The sequence below is a fragment of the Cupressus sempervirens genome, chromosome 3, assembly GCF_028749045.1.
Source record: "Cupressus sempervirens isolate cs-2001-9-10 chromosome 3, ASM2874904v1, whole genome shotgun sequence".
Taxonomy (NCBI): domain Eukaryota; kingdom Viridiplantae; phylum Streptophyta; class Pinopsida; order Cupressales; family Cupressaceae; genus Cupressus; species Cupressus sempervirens.
Genome location: NC_143120.1, coordinates 834,488,485 through 834,511,358, shown reverse-complemented (window position 1 = coordinate 834,511,358; position 22,874 = coordinate 834,488,485). Strand labels below are relative to the sequence as shown.

General features: G+C 35.3%; 1 protein-coding gene across 1 annotated transcript in view; it reads left to right on the top strand.

Annotated features, from left to right (window-relative positions):
- Positions 1 to 22,874, top strand: part of ERA1 (Prenyltransferase family protein) — a 301,285-nt gene that overhangs the window by 87,206 nt on the left and 191,205 nt on the right. Inside the window, exon 4 of the mRNA XM_089822091.1 lies at positions 16,932 to 16,967. Within this exon, the coding sequence (XP_089678217.1) occupies positions 16,932 to 16,967 (36 nt within the window). The remainder of the gene's footprint in view (positions 1 to 16,931; positions 16,968 to 22,874) is intronic.

The following is a 22,874-nucleotide window of genomic DNA, read 5'->3' as shown; positions in this document are numbered from 1 at the left end:
CATTCGACCATTGCCTTCCGATGACCCCGTTTAGCAATGCTTCCCCTCTCTTCAGTCTTCTTCTTGTAATAACTCAAACAAACATTCTTGCCAAAACATTAATTCAAGATATATAAATATTAATTGTTAATTCAAAACCATTGCCGATCATATAGTGACCTTTAGATATTTCATCATCGTCTAAATAACTAACTCACTTCATATGATCATGAAAATATCTCATTATCAGTAAATATCACATATATGCTTCACATGATCAGGAAGGAATAAATTGATACAACAACTATAATTAACTAACTCACTTCACATGATTAGGAAGAAATAAATTGATACAACAGCTATAATTAATTAACTCACTTCACATGATTAGGAAGATATAAATTGATACAATGACTATAATTAACTAACTCACTTCACATGATCAAGAATAAATAAATTGATACAACAGCTATAATTAACTAACTCACTTCACATGATCAGGAATAAATTGATACAATGGCTAAGTTCAATTTAAAATTTAGGGCAAAAATTTGGGATATAACAACATATAAAGACTATCTGGTCAAATGGAAAGGACGACTTGTAGAAGATTCATCATAGTTGACAAGGAAGGAGGTTAATCGTTTTGGTTTTCTTTTGCACACCTGAGATGTGATAGAGTCACTTCTCAAATTATCCCAAGTGTTTGATGTAGGAGTATCTTGGGTGCAAGGGCAATTTTGCATCACCCAAAAATATTTTTTTTTCTTTTTTTTTTCAATAAGGGTTGTTTCAGTGCAGAGTTACTGTTTGTGGAAGCTTACTATTTTTAGTAAGTTTGTCATACGAGCTCAAAATGCTCTACTTTCATAGGTGGAAGTTCATCTTAGATATATTAGCCTACAAGTTGAGCTTCATTGCAATATTGTATGTATTGGTGAAGTTATTGATGATTTTTGGTACAAAATATTTGAGCTCAATTTTGAAGGCTTTGAAATGAGGTTGTACCCAATTGATAGTACTTACATAATTAGAGCGCTATAGTTTACAATCTTTCGTTTTTGAAAAGCGGTTATACCAATTGGAGTCATGGCTAAAAAGTTATGGTCTCCAAAGGTTGGGATACCTAAAATTATAATTTAAAATTGTTTTGAGCTGACTCTAATAAGGTGTGTAAAATAAAATAGTTTCGGGTTGGTTGGTCTCAAGGGCTAGGGCTAAATTTCTAGAACCTTCCTAGATGGTAAAAATTGCCTACATAAGGAAGGCCCATTGGGTGTCTAGGGTAGTTCTGGGTGGTTTTTTCGTGACTTTGTCTTATAGAAAATTGTAAAAAAAACACCCATGTGGCTTTGCATGTTGTATTGCTGAAATTTATAATTCCATAGTTTTGAAGATAATAAGAGGCCCATTTTCTGTTCTTGCGAATTGCTATTGTTTCTCTATTTCTGTTATGTGTTTGTAATATTAAGGGGAGCACCCTTCATCAATAATAATTTATTAATAAATAATATAAAGTGCAATTCTAAAGTTATATGTTCACTTTAAGTGAATGGGCCCACTTCATGACTTAAAAGTCGTTTAATAAAGTGCATCACAATGATATAATATAATTTTATGGTTTAAGTGCAGTTTATTTAAAAGAGAGATATATGTGTTTAATAAAGTATACGTTATATTGTGCACCAAAAGGAGGGTTTATAATTGAATTGTAACAAAAGAAAATGGTTTCAAAAGCAAAGTCATTTTTAAGTTATGAGAAGAGTATTTTTGAACAGGCCTGGAATTTGACGGTCACTCTTATTACCTATCACATGAATTTTTTGTGACAGTTTGATCATTTTAATGCCTTCAATTATACATTTTATGAAAAAAAGTGATTGTCAGATTCATATTTTTAATTTACAAATAATTTAAATACATATAAAAAAATTCCAAATAGTTAATAATATATAATAAATATTTTAAAGAGATTAAACTGCTATAAATTGAAAATAATTGTTTTTTGTAATATTTGTAAAAGCCATGAATTTGGAATGGATTCCTAAAATTTATGTTTTAATATACAAAGTATCAAATTAATTAACCACGTTTATAAGTTCATAACATGCTTTATTCTATCTTAAAAACATTCTAAATTGTTATAAATAATAGAAAAAATATATAAAAATAAAAAACACTATCAAATAAAGTACATACATATATATTTATTTACATTGTTAAATAATATATTGTACTTGCTTATTATAAAATTTTACAGTTTATTAGTAAATTTGAGTGTCATATTTACGGTTTTAGAAAAAATTAGCCTATCAATCCATACAGCCGATCAAATTTTCAGCCTATCAAAAACGGTTCAAAAGTGCAAAAATGACCAATACGACCATCAAATTCCAGGCCTGCTTGTGACGATATCTCTTGGGAAATTGTAAAAAGCCAAGGCACAAGAAAATGGATTCATCATTACTTGTGCATTTGCTTTTGCTTTTGTGGAGACGAAATTGAAGCAAGGGTTTCAGATTTTAAGCTTGAAGAATTTTAAATTCCACCAAGTATTTTTGCATTTTGAACTAGTTAAACTATCCAGCGAATTGTGCTTGTGATGGTCTTTTTCAGAGGCCATAATTGTGCTTTGAATTGTGATTGATTTGCAAGACGCTGTGAACGTTTTTCTTCTCGAGTTTAGGTTTTCAGTCATACCTTTAAAGCTGTGTTTGAAGCTTCTAGTGGTTATCGAGGGTAGGGAGGAAAATTCCAAGGCAAGGATAATTATCAGAAGAGCTGCAGCTATTAGTTTAGAGCCCACATTTCACCTATAGGGCTTGATTTTGTCCATAAGGGTGCTACATTACTTTCCCAGCATCTACGTTTAGAAAAGCTTGTTGGTGAGCAATGTTAATGTTTGGAGCATTTCAAGAATCTATTGAGTCATTTCCAAATTTTCAATAAACTTTGAACCATAGTTTGTGTGCATATATTATATATTCCTTTCATTGGAATAATTACATGTTAGTTTAAGGGGAAATAAGAACCGAAAAGAAGTTGTTGCATTCAAATTGGTTTTTTTCTTGCTTTGTAATTTGAATAACATGCATTGATATATGTTTAGAATTCAAAATGATTCAAATATAAACAAAGGGAACACAAACATTCAGAAATCAGAATTAAAAGATTTGATGGGAATTGTTTGATGAAATGTCAAAGGCCAAAATTGAGTTTCAGAGTTAGAACCTGCAGGGGCTCTTAAAATGGCATCAGAGCTTGCATGCAAAGTGTTCGACTAAATTTCAAACATCCAATATTGAAACCTCAAATCAGATTTGAGGCAATATCCTAGCTGGGCTTATTACACTCATCTGAAATAAACACTTAAGAAACTCATGCAATGTAAGTATCCAATTTAGGATGCTTCAGTGCTACATCATAATGCTTCATTGTTTCATTCTTGTACTTGATTTTCTAATATGAAATGAGGTGTAGGTTGTAACACACATACACAAATCCCGTATCTTTTTAGAAATTAACTACTACTCTCTAATTCAACTGTGCTAAGGATGAACTTGTAAGTTTTAGCCAATTGGGGGCTGGGACAAGTCACTACAATTTTTATTTTGTATGAATTTACAAATAATAAAATGATAACTCTTAAAGTGAAGTTGCCCAAAGAGATGTAAAGAGGTATGTTATTTAAAATAAACGCTTGTGATAGAATTCTGATGACAATAGGCTACAGGTAAGAAGTTCCTTGTTAATAGAGTTATCACCATGTATGGTCATCCTTGTACCTGTTTCAAAGAGAACTGATGTTAGGACTCGTTGAAGCTATCAGTTCTTAAAACTTGCCTTCAACTATGTCCTCTATGTTTTGATTGGGCATGAGTCTAACCAATATCACCTTGCACATATGTTACAATAGCTTGTTATGGTAGCATTCTCCTGGGCAATGTAAGTATCCACGTGGAAAAGGAATTAGGAGTTGTAGGAAACGTAAGGTGATCCATTAGGGTGGTCATATTGTTCCCCAGCTCAATGATGATTTTTTCTACCTTTTCAAAAATGTTTTTGAAGGGTCTTGTACCTTTGCTGCTGTTATATCATACCTTTGCTGCTGTTATATCATTATGTTTTTGATCATGGAGGCAATGTTAAGATATATATTGGCCAAACATGGCTGATTTATATTGATGAATCTGATTGTTTTCAAGACAGGCTTAGTGGAACTCAAAAAGTAGTTATAGCCTCACAATATAAGGAACTGTTGAGCAATATTGTAATACAATGGGCCTATAACCATAGGCTCTTGGGTGCTATTAATCCCCTCATACCCCATAGTACGGGTCCTGCCCCTGACCTCTCTAACTGTGGCTGGTAGGTGTACAATTGACAAGGGGTGTAAAACATGAAAGATATACAACACATACCCAACTTTAATTCCTAGTTGTGGTTTTGTTTTGCATGACTTTGGACTTATTTCCCCTCAACTACTTTAGAAATTCAACAACTTCATCTTGTAACACTTTTGTGTGATGATTATTTCTAATTTACTTACATTCTACTAAAAAGCATCACCTAATACACATAGGCCTTTTACAGGCTACCCTCTTCTATTGACTTTCAACCTAGTTTGTGTTTTGAGTCTCATGAAGAGACTTTGCTTTTTGGACATGATTCCAAAGATAAAGTTTTCAAACATTAGAGGAGTGTTCATTACTTCATTTGCAAGCAATCAACAATGGCAAAAAATCACAGAATGTGAAAACCCCAACTGGCTTCTATTGGGATTACTGAATTGCAATCTTACTTCTCTCGTCTTTTGTTTTAAATGATTCAATTTTCCATAGATTGTCAATTATGTTTAACAAGATTGCTTTGAAGGAAACAATGTATTATTCAGAATTCTTATTGAACTACACAATAATTTTATTTACTTGTTTACACAAACCAAAGAAAGACAATGTCGAATGAACCTGGTTTGAGAAACAACTTGCAATAGCTGAATTGGAGTACTCACATCCAGGATCAAATGCCAATTCGAAATGCCACAAGGATGCAAAACAAATTACTTCAGAAATGTCGCAGGCAGCCAACATATACAGTCTCACGTGCCCAGAATTCTTCAATGAAGTTGCCACTGATTGAGTTGCAGAACCAACTCGGCTACAACCTATACACCTTCCAACACTTGTGTATCAAAACGCAGACCCAATAATTACCCCTTTAGCTGCTAATAAATCATTCACACGGCCAGTAGCAATCTGCAGGCCCTGTTTTATTGCCACCCAACTCCCAATGAAATTGTACGGTTCAAAACTCTGCCAGGACTTAAGATATTGTCCCCAGATGGTATTCGACACTTCCTCTATGTCAAAATTTGTCTTCCCAGCTGGCAGATATCAGAATGAAGAGCAGTTCAAACCTCTTCCAATTTTCAGTCTATGACTGTCAACCAATCTCCAAAGCTATAGTGAGAATAGTAGGAGAATGTGCAAGGCGTTATACCTCAGCAATGAATTGCAGTCAACCTTCCAGTTAATCTCAGAATGATAATGCCAATCTCCCAAACCTAGATAATCACAGATAGGAGAATTAACCAATGAAGTCACTATACATCAATAGGGACTTCAGACAATCTTTAGAAACTCAGAAACCCTTATACATCAGCAAGGGTTCACAATTTCATAACTTAGGAAAAAGCAACAAAGGCACAAAAAAGAAAATATATATTCAAGCGTGCTTTCCTCAGCAAATGGGCTTGTATTTATAGCCTCCAAATTCCCTTTTGTTGCCAAAATGTAACTTCACTCAAGAAGCTTCTCCACATAACATTAATTAGAAGCTTCCATTAGATTCTCTCACTTGACTCGGCTTAACTAATAAATAAATGACACTTTCCAATGATAACTCAACTCTCAACTTAAGTGAAATTATAAAGTTAAATTATAACTTTATAATAAGGCATTTCATAATTAATAATAATTTAGCCACTAAAAATAGAATAACTCCCAAAATACTCATTATTTAAATATGTCGTCTGAAATAGGAGTCATGCCTATTATTTCTCCATGTGACCAAATGCACTTTCCGAAAATAGAAAGGGTCCATCTTGATCAACACCAACTTACCACAAATAGTAAGTACACAAAATTAAGCCCAAATGAAGTCCGATCTCAGCCAAACAAAGACCAACCTGTAGCTTACTGAGATGTGGAGAAGATAAGACGTTTCCAAGCCAAGCCACTGCTATAGAAGACCCTCTATCCACAATAATTAGCCTACGAGGATCACAATAATAGGCTAATCTCTAAAAATTTGATGTCGACAAAATTGGGGACATTACAAGAATAAATGTCATTCAATTTAAGGACCACCAGACAGTCACCATTGCCCAGTCTACTCACTTAAACCATGCATGCTAAGTTGGGTTTGTAATTTTGGTGATGCCTTACACCTTCTTTCTCAAGGCTTTTACATTGTCGTGTCTAGGTGAGATCTCTACCTATATTTTTGTGGCCATATTTGTAGTGATATCCTTGAATTCCCAACAAATGATTAATGGTACAATAATGGAAATGGAAAAAACAAACAAGAAAAAACACAGATAGTATATAACTAAATGTGCCTACTATTGGGGTTAGCAAATAAGAGTAAAAATTGCAAAAGAAATGTTATAGATAAAAAAATAACAAGTCTAACTATGTAACATACTAGTTTGCTAGACTGAAAAATAGATACCAAATTCTGAAATTATAAACAGTTAGGAAATTAAATCACATAACCATAATGCCGAAGTCAACATCTAGTACATCTTAAATCCTTTTCATGTGAAAGTAACTGCATAAATCTGAAATAACTGAAATAACTAACAAATGTCTATAACAATTTTAAGAGAAATCTAAATCATTTCCATATATTCCATGAATTATACAATGTTTTACGAGAAATGAACTGGCAAGATAAAATAAAGAAAAGAACATACAAAATCTGGCTGAAGTATCCGAAGATGTTGTGCAAGCCTCGGCTTTCAAGCAAGAGGAGAAGCATTGACTTAGGCTTAACTTCCCAACCACGAACCTTAGTAATCCCCACACAATCTTTTAACAAGAAAGATCCTCCCTACCTTGGGGTCAGGCCTGGGGCACCACAGTCCAACCATCCGAGCATACAAGTTTTAGAATGTCCACTTAGTAATAGGCAGACATGCCTGATTAACTAGCGCCACTAACATCTTGTGATAAAAGTAGGCAAACACGCCTCTAAACGACCTTGGCCAAGGATTTAGATGGCTTTCTAATACCTGATTGCCATCGTTTGACTTGACAACAGAGTACATATTGAACAAACATGAGCTTACTTGGATATATTATAAGACTTAACTTGATTTCAAATATTGATGTACTGATTTCAGTTTCTTTCCCTTGTAGGAATTACCTCCTCTTCACCCCCTTTCTATGGCTACTCCAGCCAGGGTGGGTCCTTGGAGAAAGTAACTCTCATTTGTATATGATTCATTATGAATTTCTTTCCATGGGTGGCTAAATCACTAGTAGAAACTTTGTGCAATGATAAATTCAGTTCTTACAATATCCGGATTTTAGAGCAGAGTTCATAGCAAAAAGAAAGGCAATTATTGCAGATGTAAGACAGAGAAAAACATAGGCCTCAAGCAATTATACATCTTGTACATCTGTCTCCATTCAGAATTAACAGTTTCAGAGAACTCAAAATCAGAAATGTCAAGCGCAATGATATAGAACATATACTGGTGCATAAACATTAATGTAAAATTCGATGCATTGATACAAAGCACAGTATTAGATGCATGGACGCTGATCAGAACTTCGAGATCATAAATGCCAAAGAGCATTGATATTGAACCACATACTGGTGCATAACTAATAACGTAAAAATCTGATGCAGTGATATAGAATATAAATCAGGTGCATGAACGTAGAACATAACCTGGTCAATACTCCTTTAATGGCTTAGTGGGTGCTCCAACCTCTCGGCTTGGAATGACTCTAGTTGTGCTATGAATGAGATAATAGATGAGAATGGCCAGCGTCCAAAATTAGGAAGTATCTTGCTTGTGTAAGAGATAAGAAAATTTCCACACATTTGAAGTTAGACGTGCCGTGATATGTAACATCTCTTTCGCTCAAGTGAGTTGTGGCCTTTCCTTGCCCGCTCGCTCAAGGTTTCAAGATTTTCAGTTTCAAAGAAGAAAAGAAAAGGTGATGTTGTGTGTTACCGAATTTAAAAGAATTTACATGATTGCCTCCCAAGGGGAGATACAAGTTTGATTTAGTAAAAGCTCCTTCGGGAAAAATCTATTTATACATACATCTATGATCACACCAAGCTATTATTGTATCTAAAGTTGTACTCATAAAAATATCTATAATTATATACATGCGTAATTTATTATAACATCATATCCTCTTTGATGTATGCACATGTATATATATACACATTATTAAGTACGAACTATAGATATTACTTTAATATCTTGGTGCTATCATCCATATATATATATACGTATGTACATAGGCGATGATAAAAAAATGGAGAAGACATCACAAATAATGAAGGTAATGGTTCTGAATATGAATTTTGATAGTGATAGTTAAAAATTTCTTTTTTTTTACATGTTTGCCCAAGTAACTCATGACTGGCCAGTGGCGTACTCTATTATGAAGTCGCTAAATCCTTATCAAGGTAGTTAGAGGTCATGCCTAGCGATTGATTCAAATTGACTAGAATAGTGCCCCATCCCTTGAACCCCATTCAGCAATGCTTTCTCCCCTTCGTTTGCTCTTGCAACCACCCGTGCAACATTTCCACAATAATAATGAGTTCTTCATTTAAATCACTGTTAGAATATAACACAAATAACTGTAACAATGACTTACTACCATTTTCAATAAGCAATTAAAAGTAATAACTATGAACAACCATATTCACATGAAGTAAATAGTTAACTATAATGTCCTCTTTTCACATGATCAAAAAAATGATAGTTTTAACTAATCATCTCAATGACTATGACTTATTTTAATCAAGTCAAAATTTTGGGATGTAACAAACTATAAATTCTACCCTCTATCTTAGCCCCAACCTTAAAGGCGCTTCTAGATTAGGTTTCCGAACCCTTAGTTATTTCACTGTCTTCTTTGGAGTGCACCCCTTAAGGTTCTTCGACAAGACATCCTCTATCTAAGGCCAATCACATATGCATATGTTGACATCATTAGAATATTTTGGCACATGGGGATTATACTAGTCCTAGTCATGTTAGTAAGATAGAGATTACAACAACCTCACATACCAACATTATAGGGACTATACCAATCTCCATGGTGTCAGTCAGATGGAGATTATGTTAATCCCTTATACCAACACTACAATCTCATCTAGCCATTCATATGGGGTTGTACTAATCTCTTGCATTGGCATAATAGCCATTCATATGGGGTTGTACTAATATCTCGCACTGGCACAATAGCCATTCATATGAGGTTGCACTAACCTCTCACACTAGCACTATGAGGTTCCATCTATCCTGTCTTAGCCATTCATATAGAGACAACCTAAAATCCTACATTGTCACATAGCCATTCATACAGAGATGAGCACAATGCCTACACTAGCACTGTGAGAGTTTTAATTTATTACTTCTTATATTCAATTAATAATATAACATTAAATAATCTTAATATCATTATGTGAATTTCCATTATTAAATATACATAAACCTTTAAATATAATTTTGAAGGAATGTATATTTCAAATGGAATTACATAAATTATAACACACACACATATAAAGAAAAGTTTGATTATCAATGACCTTATATATATACCTTTATGGATCGTTTACCACCTTTTAGAGTTGCCTTGCTTCTCACTTTAAATATAAGCTATGTTACCCAAGGACGCATTTCCACCCCTAAGCCCCAAGTCTTGGAAATGAGGATGGTTTAAAGAATGGGGGGATGATAGGGGTTGTTTCAAAGCCGTCCCCACCTAGTACCTAGAAAAATGGAAACATGTCCTTGAAACATAGGAAATGATCAGCGAGTTTTTGAATCTTGTTGATTGTCCTGGGGATTGATTTTCCGTTTGGTAGCTGTTCCAAGGGCTGCTCAAAGTTTCCTATTTAAAAAAAAAATTGACCCTAAAACCATTTAAAAATGGATTTTCTCCCTACGAGCCCTATGTGTTGGAATGAAGACTTGAATTAAATTATAAATAATAGTTTTTATAATTTATAAAAAAATAAGTTTATAATTTTGTTTGTCTTGATTTTGACTTTGATGTTTCAGACTTGGAGTGTTTTGTCTTGAAATTATATGATCGTTGATAGTTGAAAGATTGATGGAATGATTATATGATCATTGATAATTTAAAAGTTTAAAGTTTAAGTTTTTAACATTTTAATGTTTTCATTTTGTTGAAAATTGAAAGCTGAAACTTGAAAATTATAGTCTTTTGATATGAACCTATGATATTTTTCATTCTCTCATTTGATTCATTTGATGACTTACTATTGGTATTCTTAAATGATGATTGAAAATGGTGCCATTTTCAATGATGATTTAATTAGATGCCAATTGCTAGGCTCTATGATCATTGATGAATGAAATTGACAATTCTAAAGTTTTAAACACTGTTGTTGCGATGAATGTGAAATTGATGAATCCACACACACACACACATCCGTCCCCTGCCACCTCTTGCTTTGGCAAAAAATAAAAGTCCCAGAAACCTGTTTCCTTGTCCCCCCGTCTTGGAAAATTGGGGTAACGTAGAATCTGTGCCAAGAGGTATGTAATTACATTTCCATTGTTACCTTGTTCTTTTTTCTCCTTTTGATAGAATTCTTTTTTTTTCTTATTCAATACTAATTTATGAATCTTGTTTTATTTGTCATGTACGTTGTCCTTCCAAAACTCACAACCCTTCATAATGAAAATCCATTTGAAAAGTCATAGCACTTATTATAACCCTTTCAAATAGTCAGAACAATTCATAATTATAATCTTTTGAAAGAGTCACAACCATTCATAATTACAACCCTTTCGAAGAATTACATTCTTTTATCATTACAAGCCTTTGAAAAAGTCCACTTCCTTATTTTCTTCTCATTCATTTCCTCCTCTACTAGTCCTTTTTCTCCTATTTGCTCCTCTTCTCCCATTTATATCTTAATTTCAATGAGTCACATCTCTTTACTTTTCATTAGATTTAGTTAATTTATATTATTCTATATTATATTATTTATTTTGTGTTTATTATCATTTATTATTAAATCGCATTCAAAAAGATAACATACTCTCTACAATATTATTTCTTGTATGTAATTCTATCTATTTATTCATTTATTGTAATTTTATTATTACTAAATGTTATTTTATCAATAATAGATTATATATATAATTATTATTTCTTATTTTCATATGACTTTTTTTTTTTGATTGGTAATAAGTATTTTATTGAAATTACAATATAAAACATTACTTTCTTCTGCCCTTAATATAGTAAACTTCAGTCTTTCTATCTCTCTTAGACTACTTCTACTCCAAAATATAAACATAAAGATCATATTACTATCTACAATGTACTCCTCACAGTCAGATTTTAATAGCACTGTTTGCACTTGATACTTTTCTGTAATGACCTACAATGCTTTAGCAAAAATAATTCCACTCGACAGCAAAAACGCACATCTTCTTCAGCCTACCGATGCAGCATCGTATGTTCTCCAAGACTTGCAACAAGCATTCTACCATTACCAAAATTTCTTCAATCAGCTAGTCCACATTGTTTAACCATGCCTTCGCTACCCTTTTTGAGACTTGTGGATCATCCAAAAAGGTCTCAAAAAGATTCAAAAAAAGGAGGCAGCAAACCAATATTTTTGGAACCAGAATTCTCCTCCCATGGTTACGGTGACGGCGAGGGAAATTTCCAGGATAAAAACCCACATCTTCATTTTCAGCCTCCTCATATCTGTTTAGCTCAATCTTTACTCTCTTCCATGCCTTGGTTGCATTCTCAAACATAAGAGGTTTGTCTACCTTTTCTCGCCCTCGTAAAAAGGAAATATATTCAAAATGTTGCCCTTCTTCGTCGTCCTCAAAGAATTCACTTAAATCTGCCCCTATCCTCGGAACAGCCCACTCCAATAACGAATCCAGACCATCCAGTAAATCTTCCTCAAAGAAAACACGCGTTATTCTCCCAACCTCCTCAGTGCTTTCATTCAGTTCTAGGCCCCATGCTACCAATAAAGCAATAATATCCAGATTCGTGCATTGCTTTAACGTCCTCTCCTAAAACTGGTCGCCTAAAACTCCAATCATTGTAGCAACCATTTCCTCGGTTTTTATTTTCAGCAAACCCTTTACCCATTCTTTAGTTGCCGGACCCTTAAAAGGATTTCATTTGTTGTTTTGAGTCTACAGAGAATGTTGCCTTCATTCTTCTCCATTACAAACTCCTTCTGCTTCACTTGCTTCAAACTGGCTCGTTCCAGGAGATTAATAACTATGAAACTTGGCAAACGCTCCACCTCTCCCATGCACGAACAATCACATCACATCAGTTCAGCCTTCCAATTTCCTCATCATCTTTTCAGATAATCATTATTATGCTGTCCTTACACTCCACTTCACATGGTGCTAGCTTGGACGATAATCATTATTTCACATTCCAAAACATCCCCCATATTCATTACAATAAAATGGGATCTTCTGTATTCTTTACTCCCCCCAATTTAGAAATCTAAAATCTTCAAGGGTAGTATCTCCAATATTGGGGGAAGTTGTAGCCAATTGGCTAATATATCTGCCTCCTTATTCCCTTCCCTATATGTAGGGCTTATTTTATAATTTGAAATTTCCTTCAACTCAACCATCACTTCTTCGATTAGGGTCTGAATAAACCAAGTTTGAGATTGATTTTCTTTTAAAGCCTTTTTAATAATCTTTGAATCACCTTCAAACTCTAAAAAATTCGAGCCAAGTTTACATCCTAATCTTATAGCTAACCTTGCTACATGTGTTTCAGCCATGTTGCTGGTTCCATTATTTAATCTATTGGCTGCCATGACTAAGATTTCCCCATTAGAATTTCTAGCTATTGCCCCTGCTCTAGAGATCCCCAGAAACCCTTTAGAAGAACCATCGAAATTAATTTTAATCCATCCTAGATCAGGTGGACACCATTCAACATCTTTCCTACACTTTTGCTGCTTCCCAGAGCTGCCACCATCCGAACTCCATCTTAATTTAATACCAAGCTAGTGCTTTTGAATCCTACTATCCCAAGAAGAGAAAACCCTACTTGAAGTCAGATTACTCGTTACCAAACACATCGCTTGTTCAATAGATAGATTAATCCTAGTCAAAATCCTTAAAACTGGTTCAAATTGTTCCTGAAAGTTCTTGTATTGTGTTCCTTCCATATCTCCCATATCACTATTGATGGGCTGATAATCCATATCTTCAACATCGTAGATTTACTATTGTGAGTGGGCAAGCACAAAAATAAATTCCATAGCTCATTCGGCAACGGACCAACTAGATTTAATTTTGTCTTTAAATTGTTCCGACATTCCTGTGCCACCTCTCATTGGAGTAAGAGATGATCAACCTCCTCCGTGGCCTTATTACACATGACACACCTAGTTGGCCTAATGAAACCAAACTTTTCCCTCCTTTCACACATCAAAATCTTTTTTCTGGATAGCTAACCATGCAAAAGCTCCTGCTTTCTGCAAGCAATCCTTATCCCAACACAATTTATAGGGCCAAGCCTTATTTACTTCATCCCTAGAAAGTATATGATATCCGTGCTTAGCTGAATAATTACCACTTTTGGCAGCACACCAAATGATTTTGTCTTTGCCATCTATTAATGAAACTCTTCTATTCTTGAATATGTTACTCATAAGGGCCTTTTGCTCTTTGGTGAGATCACACAAAGAGATAGCCTTCCAACACCAAATAGGTCCCAAAGGGGTATTCCGCAAAACTAAATAGTCCTTTACCTTATGACCCCACAAACTTTTCAACTTTTCCATCACCTCTGTAGCATTTATTTAAATTACCTAGCACCTCACCTCCATTCCAAGAGTCTTCCCAAAATAAAGCCTTGCTTCCATTGCGAATCTGCCAAGAGAGATGATTAATTATCAGTGGTCTGCATTCAAGGATAAAGTTCCAAATAGCTGAACCTTTAGGTGGGTTCTTGACTGTGAAGACCCTTGTCTCATCACCTGAATCTAGATATTTAGCTTTTAGGATAGGCACCCATAATTGAGATGGATTGGCATACATTTCCCAAACCATTTTAGCACCTAAAGCTATATTTACTAACTGCCATCTTCTAATACCAGTCCCACCTTTCTTCTTAGGTCTACATATAGAATCTGATGCCACCAACGGTAATTTGTCTTCATCTTGAGTTCCATTCCAGAAGAAGTTTCGTATTCTTTGATCAATGTATTTCAACACTTTGATGGAGATTTTGATACAACTCATAGAGAAACTAGGAATAACAGAAATAACTGACTGTAATAATAGAATTCTACCAGCATAAGTTAACCATTTGCCTTCCCAATTCTCCAAATGCTTGACACAGCTATCAATCAAATCTTTCCAAAGGCTGGCTTTGTTTGCTCCTCCATATAAGGATATCCCGAGTTATATACTTGGCATAGATCCTGTTTGCATTCCTAGTATTCTGCATATATGTTCTTGTAGTGGAGGAGAAGTATTAAAAAAGAAAATTTCTGACTTCTTTCAATTAATAAATTGACCCGAGGCTTTGCTGTACATTTCTAATGTAAATTTAATGTTAAGCTTCAAGCACCATAGCTTCCCCCATTAAATAATTATCATCAACAAACTGTTGTTGTGTTTCAGATCAATCCCCCTAGCAATTTTCAAACCTTTCCACTCACCATTCCTATTAGCTCAATTGATAGATCTACCTAAAACTTCAGCCATGATAATAAATAAGAAAGGAGATAATGGATCACGTTGCCTAATGCCTGTAGAGGTTTCAAAAGAACTTTGAGGATTTCCATTAACCAAGATAGAAAAATGAGGAGTAGAAATACAGTTGAAAACCCAATCACAATTTATTTAATAATATTATATTATCTTATTTTTAATTAAAATTCAATCTTAAAATGGGGGCATGATAGTCTGCCCTTCCTCAAATTATTTGTCCTCAAGCAATTAGATAATTTCTTCTATTGGTTTGAAAGATGTATTTTTTTTAGTCCAAGTTTTCGGTTATTATCATGAATATGATTGAACTTCTTCCAATCTCTATTGGCATTCCACATTAATATTTTATATGAATTATTTTCCAATATCCTCTTTTATCCTACAAGATGGTAAGACAATGCTCTAAGACCACTACAATGTCTCCATTATTGGGGCTAGCAAATAAGAGTAAAACCTGCAAAAAAAATGTTGGAAATAAAAAACATAGCAAGTCTAAATATATATTCTACCCTCCAGCCTAGCCCCAATCTTAAAGACGTCTCCAGATTGGGTTTTCTAACTCTTAGTTTCCACTGTCTTCTTTGGAGTGCAACAGTTAAGGTTCTTCTTGGACGGAACATCCTCTACCCAAGACCAATCACATATGCATATGTTGACATCATCAGAATATTCTAGCACACGGGGATTGCACTAGTCCTTGTCATGTTAGTCAAATAGAGATTATAACCACCTCACATACCAACATTATAGGGACTATACCAATCTCCAATACATCACAATCTTTAACGAAAACAATAGAGAAAAACCTAGAAAAGAAATTGAAAGTCTACATATTTCTTTTTTGGAAAAATATCGATCAAAACCCATAATGATTTTTTGTGGAAAAAAACAGTAAACTCAAACAGAAGACCATGAATTTTAGGACAACACCATAATGCAAAATCCTCCATATATGATCTTTTGTGGGGAAAAATCAGTGAACCCTCCATCCATGTTTATTTTGTGGGAAAAGAAAAATTAGTGGGCTCTCCATCCATGACTTTTTGTGGAAAACAAATTCAGCAAACCCTCCATTCATGATGAAATGCGGAAACCCTAAAATGTGGCAAACAAAACTTCCAAGGAAAGTTCAGGTTTGAGATAGAAAACCCCTGCACTCCGTAGAAAAACCTTTGAATTTGGCAAAGAAAACCTTCAAAATCTTCAGAGATTTGTAATTTTTAAAATCAGAAAAGAATCTTCTAAAGTTTCCTAGGATTCTACACAATGCTTCATAAAAATTTGTTAAAAACTTCTGTAATTCAATTCCAGGTATGCAAGTCTGGAAACTATAATATGGGCTTTGATACTATGAAATGATAATCCATTGGTATTAAATGAAGTGAATTACAAAGGGAATGAAGGCTCCTTAATTAAGGGGTAAAAAAGATCATGTCTCTAAAAGAAACAATTGTTAACTGAGAGCTAAAATTGAAACATATTTAGCTATCTGACTGACTATATACATTAAGTGACCTGATACATTCTGAAGGTAAATTGTCCAGATACACTAAAATACTTAAATGGCCATTGTGAGGTAAATAATACAATATTATTCTATTAGTGATTCTGGATAATGTGTTTAAAGGCAGATGATTGTCAGGCTGGACATGATTTGTAATTAGTAATCTTCAGTATCTTGCAGTATTTGTTCACTATTGAATTGTTTTGGACATTAATGGCTTTCTGCAAGCAGGTATACTCATCTAGTAAATTTCTATTGGTGGCTGTTTATAAATATCAATTTGCATTCATTTATAAAAATGATTTGAAGTTTTTAATGCCAAGAATGAATAAAAAATAAATATGTACTTTGCATGCCAATTCAGGGTTTTGAACTGCAATTATTGAATTTGGAATATTTATGCTGACCTATTTAGGTGATTTTCCATTATAGGATCCCAATGGTGGCTATGGTGGAGGTCCTGGTCAGGTAAGAGTGATTACTTTTTGAAGGTCTGGAGGAAAGTGTTGTTCTTAAGGGTGAAAGTATCATTTGTTTCATGCAATCATCATTACCTATGAACATTACATAAGGAAACCCTTTTCACTCATTCAAAATCTAGTTAACTTTATGTGCTTAAATTCAAAAGTCTTGGTTTGGAACAGGAGTGACCCGCTGTATGGTTTATGAAAAGGATGCATCTTAGAGTTGAGATAAAGATACCTAGTCATATCTATTCTTTTAAGTTATAGTTGTATCTATCAACATTTTTACTATCAAATGTATGGGAGAAATTTGCTGCATTAATTTCTTGTACTTTTTGTCATTTTTATTATTTATTGGACTATTGATAATGTAGCTATCAAACTCTAATGGCCCCACATATTCAGAAGATTCCTTTGCAAAAATGGCTTGTGATCATCATAATGAAGATTTCAAAGCAGAAATGATATTCTCTTGATATTTGAAATTTATATTTCTGATTGAGTGCTGTAACTATCAAGCATCTCTCTATCATAGTCATACAAGTGATGTCATTCAGAATTGTTTCGCTAGAGATTAAGTTTAAAAGAGTGAAACCTTTCAGAAAAGCTAAAAAATTCTGATTTTTCCACGCCCATGTTTTATGTGGTGGAATTTCACTAATGGCAAAACCACAGCTTCAAGTCTTATCTGGGTTATGCAATATTGAAACTTTTGTTTTAGACCATGCTTCTTTTTCCTGCTCAAAATTGAGCAGGTTGGCTCCTACTTTTTCATTTGAGCATATTTAAGATAAGCTTTTCATACCAGGAGAATCATAATCCATTTGAATAGCATGACAGTTTGGTCCTGGGAGCTACACCACTGTGTACAACCTTTATTATTAGTACCTGAGGCACCCATTATAAAGTGAGTTTTGACAAGTTATATGACAAGTAAGGTATAATAGATGCAATTTTGACTGTGTAAAACAGTCATATGATCGTTATGCATCAATCTGAGGAATTGGCGATGAGATAGGTAAAAGTCATTTTGGAGTAATGGCCACTGCATGATGCTGATTCTGGATTTGTAAATTATCTGAAGTGGGACTTCTTGTCATGTAATACAATTGTGTGTTCTGCGTGATTACAAATATGATACTTGGTCATATGTTAATTGGGAAAGGGTTCTCTCTATGTCGACCGATGATATCAAGGCTCATGATCCTTTTATGCTTTTTGTTTAAATAACGTGTATGTTATACAAAAGCATAGAGCAATAAAGGTGTTGATGTCAGTTTTTATACCACATAACATATTAGCAATTGAATATCTGATACGGAGTATCAAACACACAATTCCTCTCTTGAAAAGTTAATGCTCATGGGACATGAGAATAACTCCAATGTTCCTTACACCTGTGGTTACTCACTTAGTTTATCGATGTGATTTGTTGGTAATCACGTAGGCGGCCTTACGCTGATTGTTGAGGATGACTTGGACTCTGGTGGGATGATGGAGATGGTGATTCGGTGTGACAACTAGATGATGTTGGTGGTAAAGTGATGGTGGTGGAGGGTGAATGGTTCTGATGACTGGTATCTTTCTAACTCTCTTCTTCTAAATTCTAAGTCCTAAACTACTTGCTATTCTACTCCTACTCCTATGGATGGAAGATTAGCAAATGGATTGGAATCGAATTTAATGAAAGTTAACCAGTGGCTCCACCTCCATAAATGCAATGATTCAAAGAAAAATAAACTAGTTTACCATACAAGGCTTCCCAACAAGCCGCTAGGATGCTAGTGGTCTAGTATTGATCCCTATCAAACATCTACTAATGTTACCATGCAACTATCCATCTATTTTACTCTTACTTAACAACTTGAAATGCAATCCCCTTTAACAACTTGAAAATAAATTTTACTCTAACTATTTGGAGTAGAAACCATGCAACAATACCAAAAGCTCTTAATCACCATGCAAGTCACAACAATGAGAAAGAAAAGTGAATTTTTGGCATCATCTTTGCAACAATTTTCTCCAACCATTACAAATGAGAGCAAATGGCCTTATGTAGAGGCCAAAATGTACAACCGACGGTGGAGATAAAGAGGCAAAACTGACGATCCAGATTGAATCCTAGAAACCCTAATTAGGGTTGCCACCCGATCGGACAATGAGAAGATGCCACCTCGTCAATGGACCAATGAAAAAAGTGGAAAAGTAGCAACCAATGAGAAGGCACCATAATAGTGGCCAATCAGAATTAGACACTTGTCCTATCCTAGAAGAAAGAGAAATCGCCACTTGGGCTTACATCAAATGATCTTCTAATATGAATCTCCCTTTTTTTTTCATTCTTTTAGCTAAGGCGATGAACCTTGCTAGCCTTTCGTTGACTTCTTCCATGGGAGGGCAAGATGTATGCTTTATCTTGAACTCAGCTGATTTCACCATTTTGCTTGCTGCCTGTAGTGTCTTCTCATGGTCCTTCTCATACTCTTTTGCATATTCGATAAAGGCATTGAGGGAAGGAAAGGGTGCCCAAATGTTTCTTCTTGATAGCAACCTTTCCTAACTCGTCCAATCTTGATCCAAGCCCTGTCTCATTGATGTCCTCTTCTCTAATGTCTTCAAAATCAAGTTCCATCCCAATGTCGCTCATCATGGTTGAAATGGAAGTGTCAACGCTTGGGCTATGTTGTGCAACTGCATTCTGTATCTCCTCGAGCATTCTCAATCTGGTAGTCAAGACAACAAACCAAGACTCAACCGTACTCAATCCTCTTTCATAAACCAACTTGGCCCTTTCCAAATATGTCTCTGGTAGCCCAATGAACGCCTGTAACCTAAGAATAGCCAAATCCTTGATTGGAAGGAAATCCGTCCACTCCTCTTCAAATATTCTAAACTTGTTTCTAATAGTCACTAATGCTCGAAATGTCGAAATGAAGGCAAAAAATTTCGCCCATCTTGGATTGTATCATGGATCCAATCCTTGACTTCATGTAGTTGAGTTGATATTTCTTCTAGGTTGCTCCCGCTATCTTAAGGAAGGGCTGCTTGGTGCAATTGTTGGATAGGCTAGCAATCTCTCCAGTATTTGTTCTCGGCCTCCAACTTTACGATCCTTTCATTTGCCTTCCTCAACCTTTCTCTAATTGAAGCTATAACCTCTTGGATCTCTTCACCTTCCATATCATTTGTGTTTCTTCCCAAGTTGTGTTCCACTATCTCATATTCTTGGGCGGCAATCTCATCCACTGCCTTATTGATTGTTGGTATAGCAATCTGAACCTTTTGTTGACCATCATTGTCGCTCCTGATTACCTTTGCCACCGTCTTCACCATCTGTTTTTGGTTCTCGCTATCACCCTTTTCTATTAATCCTTGAATGTCTTCTGCTGTTCGGGCAGTTACTACCTCGCCTCTTGGCATGAGCATTTTCCTTAACCATAGTGGTGCGGTGTATCTCCCCAAATCTGGATTCAGTGCGACTAACAGAGCATCACCGACGGCCTCGGGTGCTTGACTTATTGCCTCAATATCAATCGGCCCATCTTCTTCTCTACTAGTTACTGCCATATCATCTCCTTGTTGGTTTTCTGAGAGAGGAGAGTACTTGGTGCTCTCGCTGCAACCACTTGATTTTGAATTAGAGCTTACCTCTACCGCGGCCCCTTTATCACTTGAATTGACCTCTTGGCTTCTAGCCTCAATTTTGCTTTCCCTTGATGGTGTTGCATGCTGTCTCTTGGCTGGAGGTTTCGAATGTTCTTTGCTCTTCTCAACCTCCAAAGCCCTTTTTTTGCTTCTAACTATTTCCTAGTGCCGGCTACTTCCTTTGCCCTTCTGTCCTATTGATTCTACTGGACCTTCTTTCAACTTCATCTTCTCATAAGTAAGGGGGATCCTTTGACTTTGTAGCTTCCTTAATCTCTCATTATACCACGAATCGGTATGCAAATCAACTGCTCTTGTAACTACCTCCAAGGAAGGATCTTGATGATCTTCCCAATCTACTAGATTCAACTCTGTTCCTTCTACTGAATCATAATCATTTCTCAACACATTTTCGTCATCTTCCAGTTGATTGGGAATGTCAAGGCCTCTCCATTTGATATCTCTCATCATGTTCACCGACAATCTTGAGAAAGCTAGCTTTCTCACATGAAAGTCATCCTTGGCATTGGCCCAAAAGTCTTTAATAGTGGGAACATGTTTAAACACATTTCCATGAGATACCTTGATAAAACAATTAGGATCGAACCCTTGCCTTGCTCTATACCATCCTAGATGATACCATTCCAATTCCTTTTCCGCAGCTGCAAAGGTGACCCGATTGGAGCAACTATCATTGCCAATTTCGAATGAGAAGGTAATCCCTATCTTACCTTTGTTTCTCATTATTCTATCATAATGCTCAAGTTGCCTAGCCAATTCCATCAAAACTACCTTGTCAGGTGGGTATCTTGGAAGCCCCTTGGGACAAACTGTACTCCTTGCTACTCTAATGTATGTGAATTGCGAAAAATTGAATGAACCAACTCCCATACTTCTTTATCTTTGCTTATGCTTCTAGTGAAAGTCTCTTAAGAGGTGTCCCTTGTAATACCCTTACTGTCTTCATGGTAAATGCATCGCAAAACATTTTGTAATCTTTGTTGTTATGCAAATGAAGCTACGGATAGCATTCATGCACCATATATTGCCTCGGCCCATTGCCAATTTCTCTTAAGGCCTTAAGTCCCGGATTTTTATACAATCTAGCAATTAGGTAAAACAAATAGGATCCCATGTAGAATTGCTTTTGGTTTTGTACGGTTCTAAGTTGCAACTCTAGATTCTCGCTTATGATCCTAGCCCAGTCAAATCCTCTTTTTCCTTTTTCAATTTCATCAATAAAGTACATCCAGTTTTCGAATTGCATACCTTGAGCTAGGCCCATGATCCGACTGAGAAGCACAATGAGATCTCCATATTTTGATTTGAAGTCCGCCACTGTAAGCCTTGATGATTTGGTTACCCCTTTCTTTCCCTCATGTGGCCAATCCTGTTTTAGATGTGTGAAATATGCTTCTTAGTTATCCTGAAATGATTTGTCTGCCTGATCAATCATCACCACTGTCATGCTCTTGTATTGGGGAATGTTAAATGCTTTTTCGATCGCTTGTCCGCCAATATTGGCCAACACCCTCTTCCCTTCATAAAAAATGATGGATTTACTGATTAGATCAAACTTGGATGCGCACTCCATAACCAATTCTAGACAAGGCAATGTAGGAGGAAAAGCTGTTGCATGTACAATTTCTCTCCTGTATATCTTCTTTGCCAAAGGGGATTGTCCTTCCTTTAGTGTGTCCTTTATTTGTAGCATATTTACTGTCCCGACATTGGTATCAGTTATTCGCCTCATTTTCGAGAAGGAAGTTGTTTTTGGCATCATATCCTCTTTGTCTTTCTTAATGTTTGTTCCCTTAGGGTTCTTGCTTGCACTAACATCTACTATCGTAAACACTTATTTCTGCCCCTTCGTTCTAAGTGATATGGACTACCCTTATCGATCTCCAATCTTCTTTCTATCGATGGATTCTACATTTATTTTTGTCTCACCAAGTCCTATCACTACACTTATCAATCTCCAATCTTCAACCTAGGGTGGGACTAACACTTATTTCTGCCTCGCCGTTACCTTGGGGTGGACTACACTTATATCTCCCAACTTCAACCTAGGGTGGTCTAGCTTATTTCTGCCTCTCAAATGTCCTATCATGGATTCTACCCTTATCAATCTCCAATCTTCAACCTAGGATGGGATGATGAAGTGGTGAATGATGAATGCAAGAACCAAGGGAAACAAAACTAGACAAGAACGAAAGAGAGAAATCTTCTTAAGGACCCCTTTCAACTCTAAATGATTTGAAGTTAT